At 38.6% G+C, this 25,970-nt stretch overlaps 1 protein-coding gene across 2 annotated transcripts in view; it reads right to left on the bottom strand.

Annotated features, from left to right (window-relative positions):
* Positions 1 to 275: 275 nt before the first annotated feature.
* LOC126281228 (anaphase-promoting complex subunit 4-like) overlaps positions 276 to 25,970 on the bottom strand; it is a 124,196-nt gene continuing 98,501 nt past the window's right edge. For both annotated transcript variants that reach the window (XM_049979993.1, XM_049979994.1), the window contains 2 exons: positions 14,566 to 14,907; positions 276 to 774 (listed from right to left, as the gene is read on the bottom strand). In XM_049979993.1, coding sequence (XP_049835950.1) covers positions 616 to 774; positions 14,566 to 14,907 — 501 coding nt within the window. In that variant the 3' untranslated portion in view covers positions 276 to 615. The remainder of the gene's footprint in view (positions 775 to 14,565; positions 14,908 to 25,970) is intronic.

Genomic DNA, 25,970 nt, shown 5'->3' with positions numbered 1-25,970 from the left:
CATAAGCTGGCATTCATGAGATACATGCTGGTGTGCTAATCATCTGCTTCTTCAAGACTGCCACCTGCTAATGCCCTATGCAGAAGGTTAACTGGTTGGCACTGTGTAATCTTCTGGACCCAATCACAGAATAATCTGCAGAAACTACGCAGCGACTCAGCATAGTGAGTAGCAACTATCCTTTCCATTATGTTGTTTCAAACTACCTCCAACTCATATCAACACTGAATTTGCCCTACAAATGTAAAGGTCTACAAAAAAATAAAACAAATATATTACAAAAAATGAAAAACTTTATGAAATCAGGGGAGAAATGTATCCAGCATCCAAATTTTCATGTATCACAAAATGCTTCCTCTTTGTTGGGATACAATATATTTCTTAAAATAAATAAATAATTAAATAAATGACATGGACTTGAACAATGAGGAAGAAAATTATACATCACCCACACAGGGCTCACAGTTTTTCCCAGATGGAGTCAATGGAAATTGAAGGTTCCTTGCCAGACAAAAAATATTACAGCCTTTATACAATACGTTTAATGCTAAATAACAGCAGTAAACACCATTAACTATTTGAGCACAGTGATTGGAGCACATTGCTTGGTCTCAGTCAGTCAAACCCAACTTCTGAACCTTGGCTAGTATCTAGAGTAAGGGAATCGGTGGTTCCTGCTGCACCATCCATACCGTCTTCCTCTTCTTCTTCTTCCTCCACTTCCATTTCATACAAGCGAACATTTCTTCGACTCTCTGAGAGGATTACTGCAACCTGAAACAAAATTATATTGATGGTACAGGTCCAACTGTTAATATTGATCACAAATAACTTAAACTATCTAGGAAAAAAACCACATAAATACATACATTGTGATTCCATAGTTATCTAAATAATTTAAATTACAGAAACTGCAAGTGGAGAGAGGGAGAGGGAGAAGAAGAGGGAGAGGAGGAGGGGAGGAAGTGGGAGAGGGGAAAAGGGCGGGGGGGGGGGGGGGAGGGGGGAGAGAGTGGGGAGATATATCAACAATGTAGGAAAAGACAGATTGCTACTTACCGTAACAAAGATGCGAGCAGAAAACTGGAGGGGTCAGGGAGAGAGAGACAAACGCTGGAGTGTCCAGGGACTAGAATGCCAACAGGTGCAGCATATGGAGGTTATGGGGCAGGGAGGTGGGGAAAAATGGAGAAGAGCAAGGAAAGGTAGGTACTTGCATTGGCAACGGGCGGCAAATAAAAAGGATGGCAGGCAAGAATGGGGAAGAGATGACAGGAGAGAGGGGAAGGAAACTGCTGTGTGGAGGATGTGGGGACAGTACGTGATCATAGGTTGAGGCCAGGATGATTACGGGAGCAGAGAATGTGTTGTAGGGATAACTCCCATCTGCACAGTTCAGAAAAGCTGGTGGTGGAGGGGAGGATCCAGGTGGCTCAGGTAGTGAAGCAGCCACTGAAATCAGATATGTTATGTTCAGCTGCATGTTGTACTGTACCACAGGATGGTCTACTTTGTTCTTGGCCACAGTTTGGTGGCGGCCATTCATCCTGGTGGACAGCTGGCCGGTAGTCATACCAATATAAAAAGCTGTGCAATGACTGCAGCATAGCTGGTAAGTGACAGGTGGCCGGCCCCTGATGGGATAGGATAAACCTGTGGCAGGACTGGAATAGCAAGTGCTGGGTGAGTGGATTGCCCCTCTATTATTGAGGGAGGGAGGGCAACCACACAGAAAGCTTTCCTGAAAATGGGAAACATGTTAACATCAAACATAAATTTGTGTGTTTGGAAGACTTTTCTCAAAGTATTTGTTTGACTACAGTCTTGTGAATATGAGCTGGGACACTCATGTAATACTTTTCCAAAGCCACTTTTTTTGGTGTATCTCTATCTCACTGAAGCTCTCATCTGAATCTCCGTCCACACGAAAGAAACCAACCAATAAGCAACAATAACCCCCCCCCATGAACCATGGACCTTGCCGTTGGTGGGGAGGCTTGCGTGCCTTAGCGATACAGATGGCCGTACCGTAGGTGCAACCACAACGGAGGGGTATCTGTTGAGAGGCCAGACAAACGTTTGGTTGCTGAAGAGGGGGCAGCAGCCTTTTCAGTAGTTGCAGGGGCAACAGTCTGGATGATTGACTGATCTGGCATTGTAACACTAACCAAAACGGCCTCGCTGTGCAGGTACTGCGAATGGCTGAAAGCAAGGGGAAACTACAGCCGTAATTTTTCCCGAGGGCATGCAGCTTTACTGTATGATTAAATGATGATGGCGTCCTCTTGGGTAAAATATTCCAGAGGTAAAATAGTCCTCCATTCAGATTTCCGGGCGGGGACTACTCAAGAGGATGTCGTTATCAGGAGAAAGAAAACTGGCGTTCTACGGATCGGAGCGTGGAATGTTACATCCCTTAATCGGACAGGTAGGTTAGAAAATTTAAAAAGGGAAATGGATAGGTAAAAGTTAGATATAGTGGGAATTAGTGAAGTTCGGTGGCAGAAGGAACAAGACTTTTGGTCAGGTGAATACAGGGTTATAAATACAAAATCAAATAGGGGAAACGCAGGAGTAGGTCTAATAAAGAGTAAAAAAAATAGGAGTGCGGGTAAGCTACTACAAACAGCATAGTGAATGCATTATTGTGGCCAAGATAGACACAAAGCCCACACCTACTACAGTAGTACAAATTTATATGCCAACTAGCTCTGCAGATGATGAAGAAATTGATGACATGTATGATGAGATAAAAGAATATATTCAGGTAGTGAAGGGAGACATAAAATTTAATAGTCATGGGTGACTGGAATTCGGTAGTAGGAAAAGGGAGAGAAGGAAACACAGTAGGTGAATATGGATTGGGGGGAAGAAATGAAAGAGGAAGCCGTCTCGTAGAATTTTGCGCAGAGCATAACTTAAGCATAGCTAATACTTGGTTCAAGAATAATAAAAGAAGGTTGTATGCATGGAAGATCCTGGAGATACTAGAAGGTATCAGATAGATTATATAATTGTAAGACAGATATTTAGGAATCAGGTTTTAAATTGTAAGGCATTTCCAGGGGCAGATGTGGACTCTGACCACAATCTATTGGTTATGAAGTGTAGGTTAAAACTGAAGAAACTACAAAAAGGTGCTAATTTAAGGAGATGAGACCTGGATAAACTGAAAGAACCAGAGGTTGTAGAGAGTTTCAGGGAGAGCATAAGGGAACAATTGATAGGAATGGGGGGAAGAAATACAGTAGAAGAATAATGGGTAGCTTTGAAGGATGAAGTAGTGAAGGCAGCAGAGGATCAAGTAGGTAAAAAGACGAGGGCTAGTAGAAATCTTTGGGTAACATAAGAAATATTGAATTTAATTGATGAAAGGAGAAAATATAAAAATGCGGTAAATGCAGCAGGCAAAAAGGAATACAAATTCCCAAAAATGAGATCGATGTAGAGGGTTATCTCACTAGGGGTAAGATAGTTACTGCCTACAGGAAAAATAAAGAGATCTTTGGAGAGAAGAGAACCACTTTTGTATGAATATCAAGAGCTCAGATGGAAACCCAGTTCTAAGCAAAGAGGGGAAAGCAGAAAGGTGGAAGGAATATATAGAGGGTCTATACAAGGGTGATGTACTTGAGGATAATATTATGGAAATGGAAGAGGATGTAGATGAAGATGAAATGGGAGATACAATACTGCGTGAAGAGCTTGACAGGCACTGAAAGACCTAAGTCGAAACAAGGCCCCAGGAGTAGACAACATTCCATTAGAACTACTGACAGCCTTGGGAGAGCCAGTCATGACAGAACTCTACCATCTGATGAGCAAGACGTATGAGACAGCCGAAATACCCTCACACTTCAAGAAGAATATAATAATTCCAATCCCAAAGAAAGCAGGTGTTGACAGGTGTCAAAATTACCAAACTATCAGTTTAATAAGTCACAGCTGCAAAATACTAATGCGAATTCTTTACAGACGAATCGAAAAACTGGTAGAAGCGGACCTGGGGGAAGCGACCAGTTTGGATTCCGTAGAAATGTTGGAACACGTGAGGCAATACTAACCTTATGACTTATCTTAGAAGAAAGATTAAGAAAAGGCAAACCTACGTTTCTAAAAAAAGCTTTGAGGTTCGCTGATGACATTGTAATTCTGTCAGAGACAGCAAAGAACTTGGAAGAGCAATTGAACGGAATGGATAGTGTCTTGAAAGGAGGATATAAGATGAACATCAACAAAAGCAAAACGAGGATAATGGAATGTAGTCAAATTAAATCGGGTGATGCTGAGGGAATTAGATTAGGAAATGAGACACTTAAAGTAGTAAAGGAGTTTTGCTATTTAGGGAGTAAAATAACTGATGATGGTCGAAGTAGAGAGGATATAAAATGTAGACTGGCAATGGCAAGGAAATTGTTTCTGAAGAAGAGAAATTTGTTAACATCAAGTATAGATTTAAGTGTCAGGAAGTCGTTTTTGAAAGTATTTGTATGGAGTGTAGCCGTGTATGGAAGTGAAACATGGACGGTAAATAGTTTCGACAAGAAGAGAATAGAAGCTTTCGAAATGTGGTGCTACAGAAGAATGCTGAAGATTAGATAGGTAGATCGCATTACTAATGAGGTGGTATTGAATAGGATTGGGGAGAAGAGGAGTTAGTGGCACAACTTGACAAAAAGAAGGGACTGGTTGGTAGGACATGTTTTGAGGCATCAAGGGATCACAAATTTAGCATTGGAAGGCAGCGTGGAGGGAAAAAATCGTAGAGGGAGACCAAGAGATGAATACACCAAGCAGATTCAGAAGGATGTAGGTTGCAGTAAGTACTGAGAGATGAAGAAGCTTGCTCAGGACAGAGTAGCATGGAGAGCTGCATCAAACCAGTCTCAGGACTGAAGACCACCACCACCACCACCACCACCACCACCACCACCAACACAACAACAACAACAACCTCCACTTTAGCCCATAATAGCCCTTTCACAATAAAAGGTCCCTTCCCTGCATTCTACATATTCATGGCAAAGATATCTGCTTCACTCTCGAATTGCTCAACATCTATGCCAACAACCTCCATCAGGCTTTTCGCTCCTACAACTACCTCTAAGATCTTTCGATGAACGAATCTCCTGGGGAATATTCTCCTATTACACTCTAAAAAAGAGAATTCCCGATACCAAAAAATCTCAGATGCATACCTGTGGTATGCACCTGAGGTTAATGAATTACTCTGCCAGACTAGGACTTTCTCAAGCTGAGCCTTGTTTGACTGACTGATTAGGGGAAGGAGGGAGGGGGTGTTATGGGACTGAACAATGAAGTCATCAGTCCTGTACTTCAAAAGTTATGTGAGCAAAATAGAGGCATCCGCGAGAAGTGAGTGGATCCAGTCAAAGGTGTCAAACTATAAAGTGAGGAAGCTAAAAACACAAACATTAGAAGGCATAAAAGGGTAGGTCAAATCTAAAAACTGGAAAAACAGAGGGATAAAACAGTGGTCATTAAAAGGGGGAATGGCCAAGAGTCCCATGCCCAGAAAACATGAAGAGAGACCCCAAGCACAACCACACTGCCCCCGCTGCAGGAGGAAAGCAAAACCTTATAACTGAAAATAAAAACTATTTTCATGAAGGAAACTTAAGATCAGTTCAACCATCCATGAATTGTCTGGTAATATTAACAACAAGGAATCTGGAAGGCTATAATTAATACGAAAGGCCAAAAGACGGGGTCATTTCACCAATATATCGGAGACAGTCAGTCTGGCTCCACACCCACATTGTGCAGTTGGCTCACTGCGCAAGATAAATCAATGGGTCTGCCTAGTATGAATGATGCGCAGATGGCATAAGACAGTGGACTCCTTCAGCGAGGAGTGAAAGGAAGAGTGCCAAACTGCAGTAGTCACCTTGATAGTGCAGAGTTTGTTACTGAGAGCATAAGTGCACCAGATGTCATTCCAGGGCAAAAAGAGATTTGATGTGAATCCACATATCTGCACCTGGAAATATGAAAGGGAATGCTGAGCCTTGAAATGAGTTCATCTCTCCCTGATATCCTCTCCACACTACTGACTACCACCTTCACTCTATCAAGCTCTGTAGCATCCTTGTCAAACTGTGAGATATTCCCAGACTGTTATCCTTATCCTGAGGTTCTTACCCCTGCAATAATTTCCACTACAAAATCTGTCCCTTGCACCCATCCACCACCATCTACTCTGGTATCACCACTGGCAATTGCTGAAACTTTAAAGCTAGAATGTGAAATGTGAAACCATACTTCTTGTTCACCACCTAAAGTGTTCGCTGGCTACTTTGTACATATGAATGAACACCACTGAACTGGCTGAATGCATTAATGGACAAAGAAGAAATGTCTGTCCTGGAACAATTTAGCAGACAATAGATTAGTATCCTCCACAGCTTGGCAAGAAGGACCTGAGTGGCTACAGTATTACACTGACCATTTGGGGCCTCCCAACTGGTAATAGCTTCCTTGAACTACAGAAATGGAAAATCTTTCTTCAAGATGTACGTGCACCCTACAACTCTCCTGGACTTCTGCTAGTTAACTTACAACCCCCCAACCTTTGCATTTTTCTGTACTTCTCTATTTATTAATTTACTCAATAATTTATAGTGTTATTTTAACCTTTTTTATCTTTTGACGAAAGGAGGAGATATAAAAATGCAGCAAAGGAAGCAAGAAAAAGGGAATAAAAATGTTTAAAAAATCCATAATTTTAATAAGTCATGGTTGCAAAATACTACCAATGAATTCTTTACAGAAGAACAGGAAAACTGGTAGAAAGCAACACTGGGGAAGATCAGTATGGATATGCAGGAAACTGAGGGGCAATACTGAACTTGCAACTTATCTTAGAAGATGGTTTAAGGAAAGGTAAACTTATATTTATAGAATTTGTAAACTTAAAAAGCTTTTGACAATGCTGACTGGAGTACTCTCTTTGAAATTATGAAGGTAGGAGGGGTAAAATACAGGGAGTGAAAAGCTGATCACAACTAGTACAGAAACCATATGGTAGTTATACGAGTTGAATGGCATGACATGGAAGCAGTGATTGAGGAGGGAGTGAGACAGGATTGTAGCCTATTCCCAATGTTATTCAATCTGTCCATTGAGCAAGCAGTGAAGGTAACCAAAGAAAAATTGGAGTAGGAATTAAATTTCAAGGAGAAGAAATAAAAATGCTGAGGTTTGCCGGTGACATTGTAAATCTGTCAGACACAGCAAAGAAATTGGAAGAGCACTTGAATGGAATGTACAGTGTTTTGAAAAGAGGATCTAAGATGAACATTAACAAAAGCAAAACAAGAGTAATAGAATGTGGTTGACTTAAAACAGATGATGCTGACACAATTAGATCAAGAAATGAGTCACTAAAAGTAGTAGACGAGTTTTGCTAATTGGTCAGTAAAATAACTGATGATGGCCAAAGTAGACCAAAAAAGAGACAATGCAAAATGTAGATTGGCAATGGCAAGTATAGCTTTTCTGAAGAAATGAAATTTGTTATTATGGAATATAGATCCAAGTGTTAGGAAGTTTTTTTCTTAAAGTATTTGTCTAGAGTGTAGTCTTGTATTGAAGTGAAACATGTACTATAAACGGTTCAGACAAGAAGAGAATAGAAGTTTTTGAAATGTGGTGCTACAGAATACTGTTGAGGATTAGACAGATAGAACATATAACCAATGAGGTGGTTCTCAACAGAACTGGGGAGAAAAGATAACTGTGAGATAACTTCACTAAAAGAAGGGATTGGTTGACAGGACACATTTTGAGACCTCAAAGGATCACCAATTTAGAACTGGAGGGAAGTGTGGGGAGTAAAAATTGTAGAATGAGATCAAGAGATGAATATAGTAATCAGGATCAAAAGGTTGTAGGTTGCAGTACTTATTTGGAGATGAAGAGTCTTGCACAGAATAGTCTTGGACTGAAGACCAGAATAAGCACATCAATTAGTTTCCTCTCTATCTTTGTTTTTCTCCATTTTCCTCCTACTTCTTTTAAATGCACTATTCACTTCACTTCACATTTATCTTAAACTTACTCAGTCCTCCCTCTCCCAAAATCTGTGGACTGAAACTAGCACAGTGCTTGCCAGTGTACTATCTTTGATCTCTAAATCTTCTGATACATCTCTCTTTATTAGTCTTCCCTTATCTTGACAGCAGATGGGTCCCTCTCAATCTGAAATTTGAGTGACCTGCCCCTCTCCTCCTTAAACTACCCCCATTCCTAACTTTCTTCCTCCCAGAGGAAAACACTAACATTTCACAAAACCTGGGATAGTTGTTTCTACTTTTATGAGCCCAATCAACAGTACTTTGAATTTTGTGTCATGAACGATGCACACAGGGGTGCTAGAAACGGCTTGGGAGCAGACGTAAGGAAACTGCTAAGAAAACAATGTGCAATGAGGACACAATATGGATGGAGCCTGAGGACAGTTGCAAGGTACGTACATGAGCTTATAAAATAACATAAGAGAGGGAAAGAAGGATGTGTGTAAATCATATCGAAAAAGGATGGCAACAAGAGCATAAAACTAAACAGTATGTACAGTTAAGTAGAAGACAAGGACTAGCAGAGATCAAGGCTCAAAATTTGGAGGCCTCTCCTAATCACAACAACCAACAAAGTGGGTCATACCTATGTGGAAGCCTTGCATGAAATGTCTGTTCAAATCATCCATTCAGCATATTTTATTTTAGTATGGTGATCAGTATATCTGGCCGCATTAGCAAAAAGATCACCTGTTATGGGTCACTAGCAACGTATTTTCCTTATGAGCGTAAAACATGCCAAACTGAAACGCTTGATTATCTACTGCATACCCCATTTTTCCTTCTTATTCCGTGGGACTACAAGGAATTTCACACATAATCTTTACTTATAATAGCAGCAGATCAGTTTTATCTGTCTGAAATTTCGTAATACGAGCCATGGTGAGCTTAAGATACACTACTTTCAACCAGTTGCAGGCCTGTGGGATTGTAATCTGGTCTGTGTCAGGTTTCGTTCAGTTTGAGTCCTTAATGCATCACTAGTAAACACTGTATGTTTTGGACAGTATTAAGAAATGAGTAGATTGCTATACAATGTAAGGATGGCTCACTGACTTGCAGACAAGCATAACAAAAACACTGTTACACACAGTTTTTGGCTTTCCAGTCGGAACTGTGGGTGTAAGTCATCAGGTGTGTGTGAGGTGTGCTTGCTTGTGTGAATGTGTGTGTGCTTTCTTTGCTGAAGAAGGGATTTGGCCAGAAGGGTTATTCCATGTCAGATCGACACAGAAAAAGACTATTTTCTACCTCACTGTCTCAGATTTTCTTAAAATTTGGTACGTGTGTACTGTTGGTACAGAGTTAAAAAAAAAAATTTACTTTTAGTGATATATGTCACCTGATTTCTGAATAACAGAGCTGTAAAGTTATCATAAATGTGTGAGAAAGCAAGTTGGGATATTTTTACTTCCCCTCTTGTTTTGCCATCTGCCTTTTTAAAATTCATTTTTTTCACTTTTAACTAATTACCTTTAACATACGTGAGTATAATCTGCATTTTCATAAAAGAGAAAGGTTGGCCCTCAGTTTTAAAGAATATAACACCGGGTCTAATTTTGTGCTTAGTTTTAGGTATGTAATTGATTTTATAATTTATTTTGACTGTTACTAGTTAATAACTTTTGTTATAGGGTGAAATCAGTAATTGTTTTGTAACTTAAATTCTATTGTTAACCTATAAACAAATACAAATTCTGTACTAATTATAAACATTTGGAGGTGGAACAACTAATAGTATTCTTTAACTATTTATTTGGCTCTATTCAAAAACATGTTAGCGAAGCCAGCCCTTAATTAATTCCAAAGTAATTACCAGTTTTGTCCAAAGTATTGTTTTCATAACTATATCTGTTAATTTCATCATTATACAACTCTTGTGGAAGAAGAAATTGTTAAAAAGAAACAATTTTTCCATATATGCAGTTAACTGAATGAGGTATGTTTTAATTGTGAAGTCTGTAAATTAAACATCGAACAATGTGCAATTTCAGTGCCTTTTATTGTGATGATATATAAGGGCACAATATTTTGGTGCCTTGGTCAGTCCACAGCCAATTTTCAAACAAGAAATCCGTAATGGTTAGATCACCAAAAATGCATCTGTGAAATAAGTGTAACACAATTAGGCTATGTGTTAAAACAATGACAGTGTCTGTTCAATACAAACCATTTTATTCTGCAAGAACTGTGAACTGTATGGTTAGGTTTATACTGCTCATAGATGTTCAACAGTAAACTATCGTAGCACTATGTTGACATATACCTGCAAACTATTAATGAGGCTTCTCGAAAATTAACCAGTAGTGCACTGGCCATATTGACTGTGTGTGTGTGTGTGTGTGTGTGTGTGTGGGGGGGGGGGGGGGGGTTGTGAACAGTGAAAGTAAAGAACTATGAAAGGCAACTGTGCAACTGTCGGATACATCATTGAAAGTAGTCAGTGTTGAACTTCCACACCCCCACCCCTATTTTTCAGCCAGTATAACAACACACTACATCAACTCCGAGGACCATCAACGAAGAAACAAAGCAGGCAAACGTCACATATGGTGCCCTTGCGAATGAGGAATTTTGTATGTTGGCACAATAAACTAGGACTCGCAAATTTTGAATAATGAACTCAAGAACAAACGAAGGAAGTGCAACAGCCAATCAGTGCATGGGTTTAGCTGTGCAGACGATGAATCAAGATGATAACTGAAATAGCAGGCAGGTGAATAAGAATAAGGTAATTTCATAGCAAAAGCTGTTTCATATTAAGTAATACATAATGAATGGCCTTAACGAAAAAGACTGTGATGGGAGACAAGGGACAACATGTGACTGGTTCAGTAGACAATAGTGGTTATTAATCAGACATGAATGTAACTTTGAATGATGGGGACGAAAGTCCTATTGTAGATGAAATGATAAAAGTGTTGTCTGCAGTGTATGGGTGAGATGAGTGAAATGGACAAAAACAGTACTGACGAGGATGAAATCTAAGGCTAAGGAGAAGTAATCTGGTAGCAAAAGTCAGCAAGGGCAAACATTTATGGCAGATAGAAAAGTGGAAGTGATGTTAAGGCAAATTATGAGTAGTTTGAGGAATATGAGTATGACAGAAGACAGTAGTATGAAAGAAGACATTAATAGGATGTAAAATAGTATGAAAGAATACATTAATAGCGTGGAGAAGAAAACTGACAGTATCAGAACTGACATAGTTAGCTTAAAGGATGAAGTGAAGAAAGAAATTAAAAGGAGATTAAGGTACTCAGCTCTGATCTTTCAGAATTAAACAACAAGGTTGAGACAGTAGCTAAAGATTGTGATGAAAAGATAAAGAAAGTAGCACATAACACTAATGAGAAATTAACATTGATGGGTAGTAAATGTGTAGAAGAGAGAAAGAAATGTTGTGCTGAATATAGTAGGAAGGTGAAAACTTCCGAGAAACGGTGTAAAGATGAAGTAAAAGCTGCCAGGAAATTGTGTTCTGCAAATAAGATTAAACTTGAGAACCAAATTGGTCAGATTAAAAATGGTTTTGAAACAAGTAGAAAGCAGGTGTGCAGTAGTGGTAGAGGAAAAACTGGAAAAAGTAAATAAAAATGTACATTCAAAACTGGCTGAAATAGAGAAAAAGATGGAAGAGGTACAAAATCTAAATCATAGAACATGTAGTGTCCCAAACAGTCCTTCATGTGTTAGTTGTAAGAAATTTAATAATTTTGAACCATAAGGGGAAGTGCATCCAATGGATTTCATTAGGGAACTTCATGATTTGCCGGAAACACGGAATGACAAAGAGAAAATGTCATTTGTGAGAGGCTTTTTGAAAGGGAACACTTACGGATGGGCATCTCAGGTAGCTGATAGCTGTACTTCATGGCAAACCTTTGAGAAAGCATGTTTATATGAATAGTGGTCCAAAGATAAGCAGCAGAGAATTTTGAGTGAATTTTGGGGAGGAGAGAGATATGACTCTAGGAAGGTCAATGTGAAAGATTTCTGTCATCTTTGGATACACAAACTGAAATATTTGGACAAAGAGCTAGATAGTGAATCAATAATTATGGGTTTAGAAACTAAGTTGCTTCAGAAAATTAGAGAACTGCTTGTACCTGCCCCAGGCATAACTTTAGTGATTTTTTGAATTATGTTGATAGAGTGGAGAAGGTGAAGCCCTTAGTGGAACACTGTAGGAGGAATTTTGATGACAATTATCAATGGGGGAGAGAATTTCATGTAGAGAGGATGAACAGGACTAATTACAGTAGAAATTCAAGGAATGGTTGGGTGGAGGATAACCAGAATGGACACGAAATGGTAGGAGAAATTCAAGTAAAGGAAATGGAGGAGATGATTTTAATTCTGGATCAAACCGTTTAAAGTAGATAATGCTCCAGTTTTGGCTCGCACTAGAGCAGGTAGTTATGATGAGCCACTTGTATATAAATTTGCTGTAATCACAGGTAAGGGTAATGTAAATTATAATAGTAAGATACGTGTAAATTCTAATTGTAGTGAGATGTTGAATGACGGTGTGGGTAGCAATGTTTATCCTGTAAAAAGAGAGGAGGAACTTACTATAATATGCATTGAACCAAAAGTAAGACCTACAAGCAAGTAGGGGTTCGACATTCTGTGTTGGATTCATTACATGGCGACAATGCTTACCCCAGATGTCTGTCTCAGGTTCGTGTTTCCTGAGGCAGTCAAACTCTTCTCCTATCCTATCAGTAGTTTATAAGTGAATCAGAAACATTCTATCTTCTACTTTCATGTGATTTTGTACAGCAGGATACTTAAGTAAAGAAATATTTTAGAAAAGGTTTCTCCAGTATTATCTATTTATGTTATGTTAGTGATAAGTAAGGGAGTAAGAGGATGGAAGACAGTAAATTGGTGTCACGGCTAAGGAATGTCTGTAAAAGAGGTAAGGTAAACAGAAAACGAAAGGTGTCAGTGTATGTGGAGGACAATTAACATCTGAAGTAATCAGCTCAAGTGTGAAATTAGTATAATTTGGTGCAGCATCAGGGGCAATATGCAGTAAAAACCATCTTGAATACTTGGTCTTAACATTAATAGTGGTATGGTAGAAGTGTTTGTGTTCAATGCTGTCAGCATATTGAGATAACTATCAACTGACAGAAGTGTCTCATGGTATAGCCTTTTTTAACATTAAGGAATTACAACTTTAAACATAGTTTCCTGGAGTAATGTGTGGAAAGAATAAGCCAGAGTTGCATATATATCACCTTCCAGGGTGAAATCTCCAGCAATTTGATGGAATACAATGAGATAATAGTTTTTCTAAGTGATAATTTTGTCTGATCAGTAATTAGAGTTAAGTTTGCCTTAGCACAAGGATCTGTAACTGTGGAGTGTTTTTCAATAGAAACAATTTGGCAAAGGATAAGCTGAGCAGGTTTCCTGGCAGAAAGGTCACACTGCACAGTAATCAACAGAAGATTATCAAGTAAAACAGAACTGAGATCTGTCATCACCAAAGAAAGCATTGCAGGCCATCTGCAATTCCTCATCTATATAAGCAATTTCGGAGACAATCTGAGTAGCCCTCTTACGTTATTTGCAGATGGTGCTGTAATTTACTATCTAGTAAAGTCATCAGAAGACAAAACAATCTCAAGAAACCTAAACCTTACTGATGATTCTGTTGTTGCTGTTGATATGATGATGATGATGATGATCTGTGTTGTGTAAGAGGAGTCAATGTTGGCTGATGTTTTTATGATGTTCAAATGTTTACAAAAGCACAGTGACATATATGTTGTAGCCAGAGCAGTCATATCAAAATACTTACTTCGGTCTAACACTATGCTTCATATGTCATTCTCCCTCCGTGTGTTACGTGTGTTTACACTTGCGTCTATAGTCCACTCTACACTATCTTTTGTTTTATATACGTACAAGGATGTAAAAGTGATCTTCCTCTGCTGTACATCTCTTTTGCATTTCTTCATTTTATACAGGAAAAGTCTATTTAATATCACAAATGAGTTAATGCCAGAGCTAAGGAACAAATCTATCTACATATGTACTCTCCAAACCACTGTGATGTTCATGGCAGAGGGTAGTGAGTATGTTATCACATCTTCCCATTATATTCATGTCTGGACTGCAGGAAGAATGCCTCTGTATACACTGTAAGTAGTCTAACCACATCTAATAATCCCTACGGAAGTGGTAGGTATGGAGCTGAAGAATATCTTTACATTCTTCACTTAGCTGCAAAAGTTAATTTCAGATATTCTCAAACAAGGTTAGATATTGTTACTTAATTGTGGGATTATCACCAAGAAGCTACCTAGTGAGATATAAGCAGTTTTTATAGAGTCTCATGCATCATACAAATAATATTTTGAAGTGAAAGATCACGACTAAAATTCTATTACTTTGTTGCATAAAAATGAATAATCATATTGCTTAATTTCACAGAAACACACATATGTAATACCTTGCGTGAGCCAGATACAGCAAAATTCAGTGCTGCCATATTCTCGAGATCACGAAGGGCGCCTGCCTCAAGAAGGGCAACAACCTCAACTGTGGGAACAGCATCAAGCACCCGAGACCCTGCACGATTTTCCTGGTCTGTCAGCTGCAGAGCTGATCCTGAAGCGATTCTCGAGGGCACTTGTGCATATGCTGCCTCCCCATTCGCACGCTTTAACAACACTGACAATGTCTCTGGCAGATAGAACTGCACATCAAGTACAAGCAGCGTTCCTTCACCAGGCTTTTGGAAATGAAGTTTCACACACTGAGATGGCTCTAAGTTCATATTCGCCGTTGGTACCTACAAAATGAACAGGAAGAAAAGTATTAGTGTTTTAATGTATGCAGAGGCTTAAAATTAACAATATAAGAAAACAAGCAAAGTCTGGCTAATTCCCAGAGCCAGATCAGAAATTTGTAACATATATCTATATCTTTTCCATACAGATTTCTTTTCATTTTTAATAGTTCACACATGTATGTAGCAATACAGTACAACTATGAAGGTGAGGTCGAAAGTTGCTGAAGTGGGCAAAGGTGGATGGTACTCTAAAATTTTGATGGTGGATGAGTGTGTAAAAATGATACAGTTTTCTTGGATTAAGAGATACAAATAACATCAAAGTCTCTTGATAAGGAATATTGCAGGACTATGTTGTGAAAAGAATTAATGAAGCAATGTCAAGTGCACATAGAAAGAATACAGGTGCATTTTGTGAAAATAATGAGACTATTTTTATGATAAGTTGTGTCTATATATTTATACATGTATGGACTGGTAATAACTGTCAGGTTACTCAGTGCGGGGAGTACAGACACACACAGACATGCGGAGTACTTTTGAACACATTTCCTAAAAACTGCCTTGAGCAGATAGTTCGGCAGCAATGGAAATATCTAAGACCTTGTAGCTACACACAGGCTGTAACTTATCGACATCATCAGCACAGAGGTGGGGATTAGTGAACGTGATGATGTTATAGCAGCTATGGTTATGAAAGTTAATAAATCAGTCAAGAAAGCTAGAAGAGCGTTTTTTTTAGAAAGAGTAAATAAGAATTTGTTAGAATCTCACTCACACAGTGAACTGACATCACTCAGTTCTCATAAGATGGACACAGAAGAATTATGGACCAACTTTAAGTAGACTGTAAATCATGAGCTGGAGAACTATGTACCTAGTAAATGAATTAGGGATGGAAAAGACCCACCACTGTTTAACAACAAAATTCGGGAAATGCTGAGGAAGCAGAGGCTATTGCACTCTCAGTTCAAAAGAGAACATGCAAATTATGGCAGGCGAAGTTTGTATAGATTCATGCATTTTTGGAAAGATATATGTGTGTGAAGCATACAACAACTACCACCATCACACCTTAGCAGCAGATTTGACACTAAATACAAACAAATTCTGGTCCTATGTAAAATTGCTAAGCAATTGCATTGCTCCCATCCAGTCACTTGTTGACCAGTCAATGTGGCAGCTGATGGTAGCAAAATAAAGGCTGAAGTTTTAAATTTTGCATTTAAGAAATCATTCACACACGAGAACCATACAAACATACCAGTGTTTGACCATCAAACAGACTTCTGTATGGACGACATAGTAGTAAGCATTCCTGTTGTAGAGAAACAACAGAAAGAGCTGAGAATAAATAAGTCACAATGTCTGGATGGAATCTCAATTTGGTTTTACAAAGAGTACTGTAGAAATTGGCCCCTTATCTATCTAGCATTTATTGTGAGTCTCTCTCCCAATGCATAGTTCCAAGCGACCAAAAAAGTGCAGGTGACTCTTGCATATAAGAAGAGCAAAAGAACAGTCTTGCAAAATTACAGACCCATATCCCTAACATTGGTTTGCTGCGGAATCCTTGAACATATTCTCAGTTTGAATATAATAAATCATCTTGAGACTGAAAAGCTTATATCCACAAATCAGCTTGGTTTTGGGAAAAATTGTTCATGTGAAAATCAGCTTGATCTTTTCTCAGAGACAAAGGTCAGATATGACTGCTATTATTTAGTATAGACATAAATGATCTGGCAGACAGTATGAGCAGCAATCTGTATTTGTTTGCTGACAATGCTGTGGTGTTCAGGAAGATGTCCAAGTTGATTCACTGCAGGAGGGTACAAGAAGACTTAGACAAAACCTCTAGTCGGTGTGATGAATGGCAGCTAGCTCTAATTGCAGAAAAATGCAAGTTAATGCCAATGAGTAGGAAAAACAAACCTGTAATGTTCAGATACAACATTGGTAGTGTCTTGCTACACCGTCATGTCATTTAAATATCTGGCTGTAACACTGCAAAGTGATATGAAATGGAACAAGCATGTAAGAATTGTGGTAGGGGGGTGAATGGTCAATGTCAGTTTATTGAGAGAATTATGGGAAATTATATAATTCACTTATATAAAATAAGAAGACAAGGCATCAGAATATTTTATAGTAAGGTGTAGATAGTACACAGAGGTGACAAATATCATGGGATACCTCCTAATATCATGTTGGATCACTTTTTGCCCAGCGTAATGCAGAACTCGACGTGGCATGGACACAACAAGTTGTTGGAAGTCCACTGCAGAAATATTGAGCCATGCTGATTCTATAGCCATCCATAATTGTGAAAGTGTTACCAGTGCAGGATTTTGTGCACAAACTGATATCTCGGTTGTATCCCATAAATGCATGATGGAATTCCTGTTGAGCGATGTGGGTGGCTAAACCATTATCTCAATTTGTCCAGAATGTTCTTTGAACCAAGAGAGAACAATTGTGGCCCAGTGACATGGTGTGTTGTCATCCATAAACATTCCATTGTTGTTTGGGAACATAAAGTCTATGAATGGCTGCAAATGGTCTCCAAGTAGCCGGACAGAACCATTTCCAGTCAATGATCAGTTCAGTTGGACCAGAGGACGCAGTCCATTCCATGTAAACACAGCACAACCATTTGGAGACACCACCAGCTCACACAGTGCCTTGTTGACAGCTTGGGTCCAGAGCTTTGAGCGGTCTCCACCTAACTTGGGCCCTACCATAAATTCTTACCAACTGAAATTGGTACTCATCTGACCAGGGCATGGTTTTCCAGTCACTATGGACACAAGCCTAGGAGAGATGCTGCAGGATATGTTCACTGTGTATCTCACATTGATTTCTGCAATTATTTCATGCGAAGTTGCTTTTCTGTTAGCACTAACAACTCTACACAAACAGGTGACAGGTAAGGCCTGAAATTTGGTATTCTCGACATATTGTTGACACTCTGGATCTCTGAATAATGAATTCTCTAATGATTTCTGAATTGGAATGTCTCATGTATCCAACTCCAGCTACAATTCTGCGTTCAAAGTCTGTTAATTCTTGTCGTGCAGCCACATCACTCCAGAAATCTTTTCATATGAATCGCACGTGTATAAATGACAGTTCCACCAACATACTTCCCTTTTATACATTGCGTATGCGATACTGCTGCCATCTGTATGCATGCCGATATCTCTATCCCATGACTTTTGCCATTTAGTGTAAAGGATCTTATTATTGGGATAATATGTATACTCAAATCCTTCATTTATAGATCAGAAAAAAAGGTCAGAAAAATTTTTATAGTACGGTCCAAATAGTATACTAGTGGCCATTGATTACCACTTCATTTCTTTCTGTATAGCCTTTCAATAGTTTTTTTTGTTTTTTTTGTTTATTTTATCTGTTTCCTCCATTTTCACTATATTGTGTGCAATGTTTTTGTCTTGATCTGTGATTTCCATCATTTTCAGCACACATCATTGTACCACTTATCCCCAGCTTCTCATTAGTAACAGCACTTTAGAACTAAGATTTTGGATGTTAATCTACTGTCGCTTTCCCATACTGACTACATTTTATCCCTCTCCTCTCTTGAATTGCAATTTTTTTTTCCTTCTGTCATTGATTTATCATCTTCCACCTCATCTTTCAGTTACCTCTCCTATATCCCGTATCTCTTCTTCTCCTGACATTCAACTTAATTAGTATGTTCTGGAAGTTAGTTTCATCTTTCTTTCTGTCTATCAGTATTAGTCTGACTATTGCTGATATGGTACTTTGTAAACAGGTATCAAGCTTGAGTTGCTTACCTTACTTGGCAGGTATTTCTATTGACCATAAATTACCTGTTCACAGCTGTCACAAATTTCTATCCTGCTAATCCTCTTTTGAAAAACCTCTCCTTTCCATTGCTTTGGCTTTATTTCCCCTTTTCCTTCCCCTCCATGTTGCCCTTGGCTCCTCCACCCCGGTAAAGACTAGTGGAGCAGACATTGTGACCGTTGTTGTTTCTTCATCCATCAAACTTGTTCATACCATTACAGTGTTTGAGCATTAATCCTATCTGTGACTGGTTCATCCACATACTCCTCCATTCTTACAGGGTGTTTGTTTTACTTGAAATAACTAAACATCTTGAAAACGGTGAAGTACAAAACAGTACATTCTAAGTGAAAACTTAGACACACATGTGTCTGTGTATGTGCGGATGGATGTGTGTGTGTGTGTGTGTGTGTGTGTGTGTGTGTGTGTGTGTGAGTATATATCTATCCTTTTTCCCCCTAAGGTAAGTCTTTCTACTCCCGGGATTGGAATGACTCCTTACCCTCTCCCTTAAAACCCACATCCTTTCATCTTTCCTTATCCTTCCCTCTTTCCTGACGAAAGAAAAAAGTTTATGAAGTTTATGGAGTGCGGGGAGAATGAATACCTCTGTGCATGCTGTAATTGTTCTAACTTTATCCTTACAATCTTTATGTATACGCTATGCAGGAGGTTGCAGTAAATTCCTACAGGCATTATTTAAAGCCGGTTCTTGAAACTTTGTTAGCAGATTTTCTTGGGATAGTTTACGTCTATCTTCAAGAGTCCTCCAATTCATTTCCTTCAGTATTTCTGTGACACTTTCCCATGGAGCAAACAAAATTATGAAGATTCATACTGCCCTTCTCTTTATATGTTCAGTATCTCACGTTAATCCTATTCGGTAAAGGTACCATGCACTTGAGCAATATTCTAGAACTGGTTGTATGAGTGATTTGCAAGCAAACTCCTTTGTAGACTGATTGCTTCTCCAGTATTTTACCAATAAACTGAAGACTACCAACTGATTTACCCACAACTGAGCCTATGTGATAATCCATTTCACATCCCTACAAAGTGTTACACACAGATATTTGTATCAGTTGGCTGATTCCCACAATGACTCATTGATGTTATAGTCATAGGACACTATGTTTTTTCACTTCGTGAAGTGTACAGTTTTACATTTCTGAACAAGCAAGTTGCCATCTTTGCACCACTCTGAAAACTTATCAAGACATTATCTTTCAGGCAGTACTTCATCATAGATAACTGCACCATCTGAAAGGTCATTAATACACAGAGTGTTTCAAAAAGAATATATGTATTACAAAGTATTATTTTGTCCAAATTATTGATCGCTGCACCTCGGCTCAGCTATTGGAGAAACCAATACATAGTCTAGTTTATATTAATGGCTGCTAGAAAGTGGGCTAAAGATCTCAATGCACAATGGACATGATCCACCATGTAAGGCGCCCTTCCCCAATTGACTCGCTCTTCGGGAAAATTTTGAAGAAAAGAGGTCAGACCCTGCAGGGGACCATCACATAAAGGCCGAAACATGTGAAACTCCTGTTAGTCACCTCTTACGACAGGCACGAATACCTCGGGCCTATTCTAACCCCCTGACTCACAGGGGGCTGTCAGAAAAGCTACAGGTAAATAGATATTTACAAAAGTTGAAAAAGACTATTTCTTAAATGCTGGAAAACCAAAAGTGATCTGTCAGATAGTGGTTCGCAGTTTTTATCAAAAGTTTGCAAAACCTTTGTCGATAAATCGGGAATCAAACATGTTCAAATATCTGTATATAATCTGTCGTCAAAGCCAGCTGAGAGGTGTATGCGCGAGATTGGTTGCTTACATCATACATATTGCAGTCTAAACATCCTATATGGTATGGCCCAGTACTAGAGTTTGAAGATGCCATGAACACCTTGCAACATACTTCCACAGGATTTTCACCTTATGAAATTATGTTTCATCTAAAACCAGACATTATCACTGAACTTCTAGAATTCCCACCATACACAATGATGAGTACGTGTGAATGTGAAGCCATAGGCAACGAAACCATGATAAAATGAGGAAATTAGAAAAAGACGACATGATAGCAAGATCAAAGCAACCAAGTTGGAGATTATGTTTTAGTAAAATCACATGAGAAATCAAAAATGTTAACTTCTGAAATAAAGAAATTCTTTGGTATCTACATGGATCCATTCGAGATTGTGGAAAATCCTCACCCTAACGCATACAGGTTGGTGTATCCTAAATCCAGGAAAGTTCTCGAGCTAAGGTATAGTGTTTTGTTGGGAAAAAAGGGGGGGGGGGGAGACTATACCGAGAAAGTTAAAAGGTGACTCAACAAAAGTTTTTCACTGGAAATTATGAAATGTTGTGTGTAAAAATTGATGATTTTATGATACAGTTTTGTGTCCTTGAAAACGTTTATTATTTCATTAAAATGTATTTGCTGTATGAAGTGTTTGCAACGAATTTTCTTTGCGTAATATGCTCATCATGTTAGTTCTTGATATTTCTATATATTTATGTAATTTGAATAATATTTGATAATGTGTGTAATTTTAGCTTGTGTAACATTCTCACACCACACCCACTGAGACATCATTTAAAATGTAAACCACTAATCAGCACTAAATCTGTCTCACAACAATTAACAGTTTTTTAAAAATATTTTTTAGTCTTCAAGGCAGAGTCTTAATTACTACACACCAAGTTGTTGAAATATCCAACAAAACAAGAAGGGAATTGTTTTAAGTAAATAACATGAATTACTGTATATTTGTTTTTCAACCACTGCAAAGCATAGGCAGTAATATTTTTCTAATTTTGATGTATACATATCATCCCAAAACTTTCAAACAACCATGATTCTACCATTGCACTTTCGCTGTGAATATGAACCCAGGCTGTAGCAGACTGACACTAGCTTTACTTTTAAAAACAATTCAATTTTTTGTTTATCCTCGGTGTAAGTGCTATAGTTTGTGATAAGACATTTTACATCCAATATGTCAATGCATTTGTGTTACAAGTTTACTGAATTTATTGTTAGTTACAGGATCCTTTTTGGACCTGTCCATACCCATGTAGTATTACTCTGACAGATCCTGTAAACCTCTCCCACTAGATAAAACATTACCAGAAGGAGAAATACGTATCCTAACCATGTACTTACATATAAACATTATGTAACCAAAAGGTGATCTCTGTATTTGATTTTTTGATAACACGGCACTATAATCAATGAAGCAATACAAACAGCTAAGCTGTGGAAATGGTCTTGCTTCAGTACAAGCAGAAATCAAACCTATTAAGGGAGGTCAGCTAACTGCAGATGGACAATGTGGGACATTACTGTGAGTAGCCTGTAAAGTGGTCCACAAAAGAAAGTAAAACAAACCAATACTCAAAAGTTACAACCTTTCAATGATTCAATGTGAAGTGCTACAACATTATAGACTCAACTAAGTGAAAATTGTAAATCATCTTTTGTATTTCATTTACCTTACAATGAACAATTGTATGTTTTCTTGTACTTTGTGTAACACAATTTCAGTCTTAAACCTAATGTCATGCCAAATGCTATGGGCAGAAAGCAAAATTCAAAGAACAGAGTCCTATAAAAAATTTTAATTTCTTTAAAATCATATTCTTGCCAGTTCCATTATTCTGGAGTCAGAATTTTGTTCGCATCTTCATACTTACAAAATTTGTTATGTTATACACTAATTAAAATTGTTTTGAAAAGCATTTACTTTGTATGATTTTAGGGTAGGGGTTGCAATCAATAATTGATACATAAAATGTATATTCTTTGTCGCTATGACTGTGATCTTTGGCGAGCAACGGGATTTCGGCCAATTGAGTTTTGGCTGCAGTGGGGGGTAGTTGTTATCAAGTTCTGGCATTATTTTATTTATTTATTTATTTATTTTTTTTTTTGTTAAAGCAAACCGTGGAATCCTACATCATGATTTCATTAGGCTAGCGATAATTAACATCCGCCGCTTTCTTGCACCCAGAGGAGCAGAGGAACCATCGCCTAGACAAGAAGGAGCCACATGGACAACGCTGACTCAGCAGCATCAAGAAGGGGACATCATGATCATCTCTACGAAGTAATGTACATCCATTAGCCACACCGTAGGTGTCTTTATGGAGATAACTTTTGCAGCGTAGTAGAGATGGTACATGATAAGAAGTAGCATTCTATCCTCCTCCTTTCCAAATTCAAAAGTTCCAATGTGCAAATCCTTCTCTTATCTGTATACTTCCACCTATTCTCACAGTACTGTCCAAGATGTAGTAATACCCTACTAGCTTGCAGACAAAGTTAGCTAACATTACAGTCATAAAAGGAACTGATCTTTATTGAATTTAGTTTGAACAAATAATCAATACAACACTTTATGATAAAAATACAGTTAATAGTGCAATTTAAAATTGATGAATTAAAAAGTACATATGTTAATTCACAGTTATTTCCTTATGATTTTTATAGATGTGGCAGTATCATTTGTCTAAGGGAAGGGATATGTAGTTTAACATATATTATGTAATCAAAAGTATCCTGACACCTGGCTGAAAATGACTTCCAAGTTCGTGGTGCCCTCCATCAGTATTGCTTGAATTCAATATGGTGTTGGCCCACCCTTAGCCTTGATGACAGCTTCCACTCTCACAGGCATAAGTTCAATTATGTACTGGAAGGTTTCTTGGGGAATGGCAGCCCATTCTTCATGGAGTGCTGCACTGAGGGGAGGTATCAATGTCGGTCAGTGAGGCCTGGCACAAAGTCTGCATTACAAAACATCCCAAAGTTATTCCATAGGATTCATGTCAGGACTCCGTGTAGCCCAGTCCATTACAGGGATGTTATTGTTGTATAACCACTCCACCACAGGCACTGCATTATGAACAAGTGCTCGGTCTTGTTGAAAGATGCAATCTCCATCCCCAAATTGCTCTTCAACAGTGGGTAGCAAGAATGTGCTCAACACATCAATGTAGGTCTGTGCTGTGATAGTGCCATGCCAAACAACAAGGGGTGTAGGCCCCCTCCATGAAAAACACGACCACACTGTAACACCACCACCTTTGAATTTTACTGTTGTCACTACACACATCGCAGATGTTCACCGGGCATTCGCCATACCCACACCCTGCCATCTTATCACTACATTGTGTACTGTGATTTGCCACTCCACACAACGTTTTTCCACTGTTCAATCGTCCAATATTTATACTCCTTACACCAAGCGAGGCATCATTTACTGGTGTGATGTGTAGCTTATAAGAAGCCATTCAAACATGAAATCCAAGTTTTCTCACCTCCCACCTAACTGCCATAGAACTTGCTGTGGATCCTGATGCAGTTGGGAATTTCTATGTGATGGTCTGGATAGATGTCTGCCTATTATAGATTATGACCCTTTTCAACTGGCGGCGGTCTCTGTCAGTCAACAGACGAGGTTGGCATGTATGCTATTGTGCTGTACGTGTGTCCCTTTATGTTTCCACTTCACTATCACATCACATCACAAACAGTGGACCTACGGATGTTTAGGAGTGTGGAAATCTCATGTACAGACGTATGACACAAGTGACATACAATCACATGACCACGTGCGAAGTCCATGAGTTTCCCATTCTACAATCTCATGATGTCTAATGACATCTGAGGTCAATGATATGAAGTACCTGGCATTAGGTGACAGCACAATGCACCTAATATGAAAAACACATGATTTTGGGGGTGTATGGATACTTTTGATCATATAGTGCGTTCTTTTTGAAACACCCTGTATAACATGACCAACAAGGGTTCCAACACAGTTCCCTCAGTCACACCTGAAATTAGTTTTACATCTGATGATGACTTTCCATCCACAATAATATTCTGCATCCCCCTTACCGAAAGATCCACAATCCAGTCACAACTTTCACTTGATATCCCATATGATTGTACTTTTGACAATTAGGTGTAGTACAAAGTCAAATGATTTTTGGAAATAAAGAAATACTGCATGTACCTGACTGCCTTGATATGAAGCTTTCAGTATGTCACGTGAGAAAAGCACGAGTTATTTTCATTTGATGGATGTTTCTGGAATTAATGCTGTTTGGCACTGAGGAAGTCATTTTGCTTATGATATATCATTACATATGAGCTCAGAATATGTTCTAAAATTCTACAACAAACCGATGTCAAAGATGTTGGATGGAAGTTTTGTGTATCACTTCTACTAACCTTTCCAAAGACAGGTGTGACCTATCTTTTTCTGAGGACTGGGCACTGGGTTGAATTGGGTTGTTTGTGGGAAGAGACCAAACTGCAAGGTCATCGGTCTTATTGGATCAGGGAAGGACAGGGAAGGAAGCCGGCCGTGCCCTTTCAGAGGAACCATCCCAGCATTTGCCTGGAGCAATTCAGGGAAATCACAGAAAACCTAAATCAGGATGGCTGGACACGAGATTGAACCATCGTCCTCCCGAACGTGAGTAAAGTGGACTGGGCACTGTTTTTTGTTTGAGGGATCTATGATGTGTTATGGTTAGAGGAGGGGCTAACTCAGCTGCAAATTCAGTATAGAATCAGACAGGGATTCCATCAGGCCTTGGACCTTTATTCAGTTTTAACAATTTCAGCTATTTTTCAACACCACAGACACTAATACTTATTTCACTCATCTTTTCAGTGGTTTTCATCAGTTTTCCATTGTAAAGGAACATTTGAAAATGGAATTAAGTGTTCCAGCTTTTGCACTGCTACCATCAATTTCCATCCCGTTTCATTTGCTAGGTACTGAACACTACCTCTGGTGCCACTAACAGCCTTTGCATACTTTCAGAATTTTTTAGGGTTTTATGAAATATCATTTGACAATATTCTGTTACAGTAGTTACTGAAAGCATCATACATTACTGTCTTAACAGCCAAACATGTTTCATTCAGCACCTCTCTATCTATAGCCCTATGCTCTGTTTTACACCTATTATACAGTAATCTGTGTTTCTTTATAGTATACCATGGAGGTTCCCTCCCATTATGTAATGTTCTACTGGGTACATATCTATCCAGTGAATTGTTAACTATTCTTTTAAACTTGATCCATAGTAAATACCTAAACATAGTCTCTAACCAGACACTGAAATGGCCGACCATACTGCAATATACAATCAAATTTGCAACACCAAAGTAAATTTTGAATGTAAATACC

This window comes from Schistocerca gregaria, chromosome 7 (assembly GCF_023897955.1).
Source record: "Schistocerca gregaria isolate iqSchGreg1 chromosome 7, iqSchGreg1.2, whole genome shotgun sequence".
Classification (NCBI taxonomy): domain Eukaryota; kingdom Metazoa; phylum Arthropoda; class Insecta; order Orthoptera; family Acrididae; genus Schistocerca; species Schistocerca gregaria.
The sequence above is the reverse complement of the archived record's forward strand: the minus strand, read 5'-3'. Positions and strand labels throughout refer to the sequence as shown.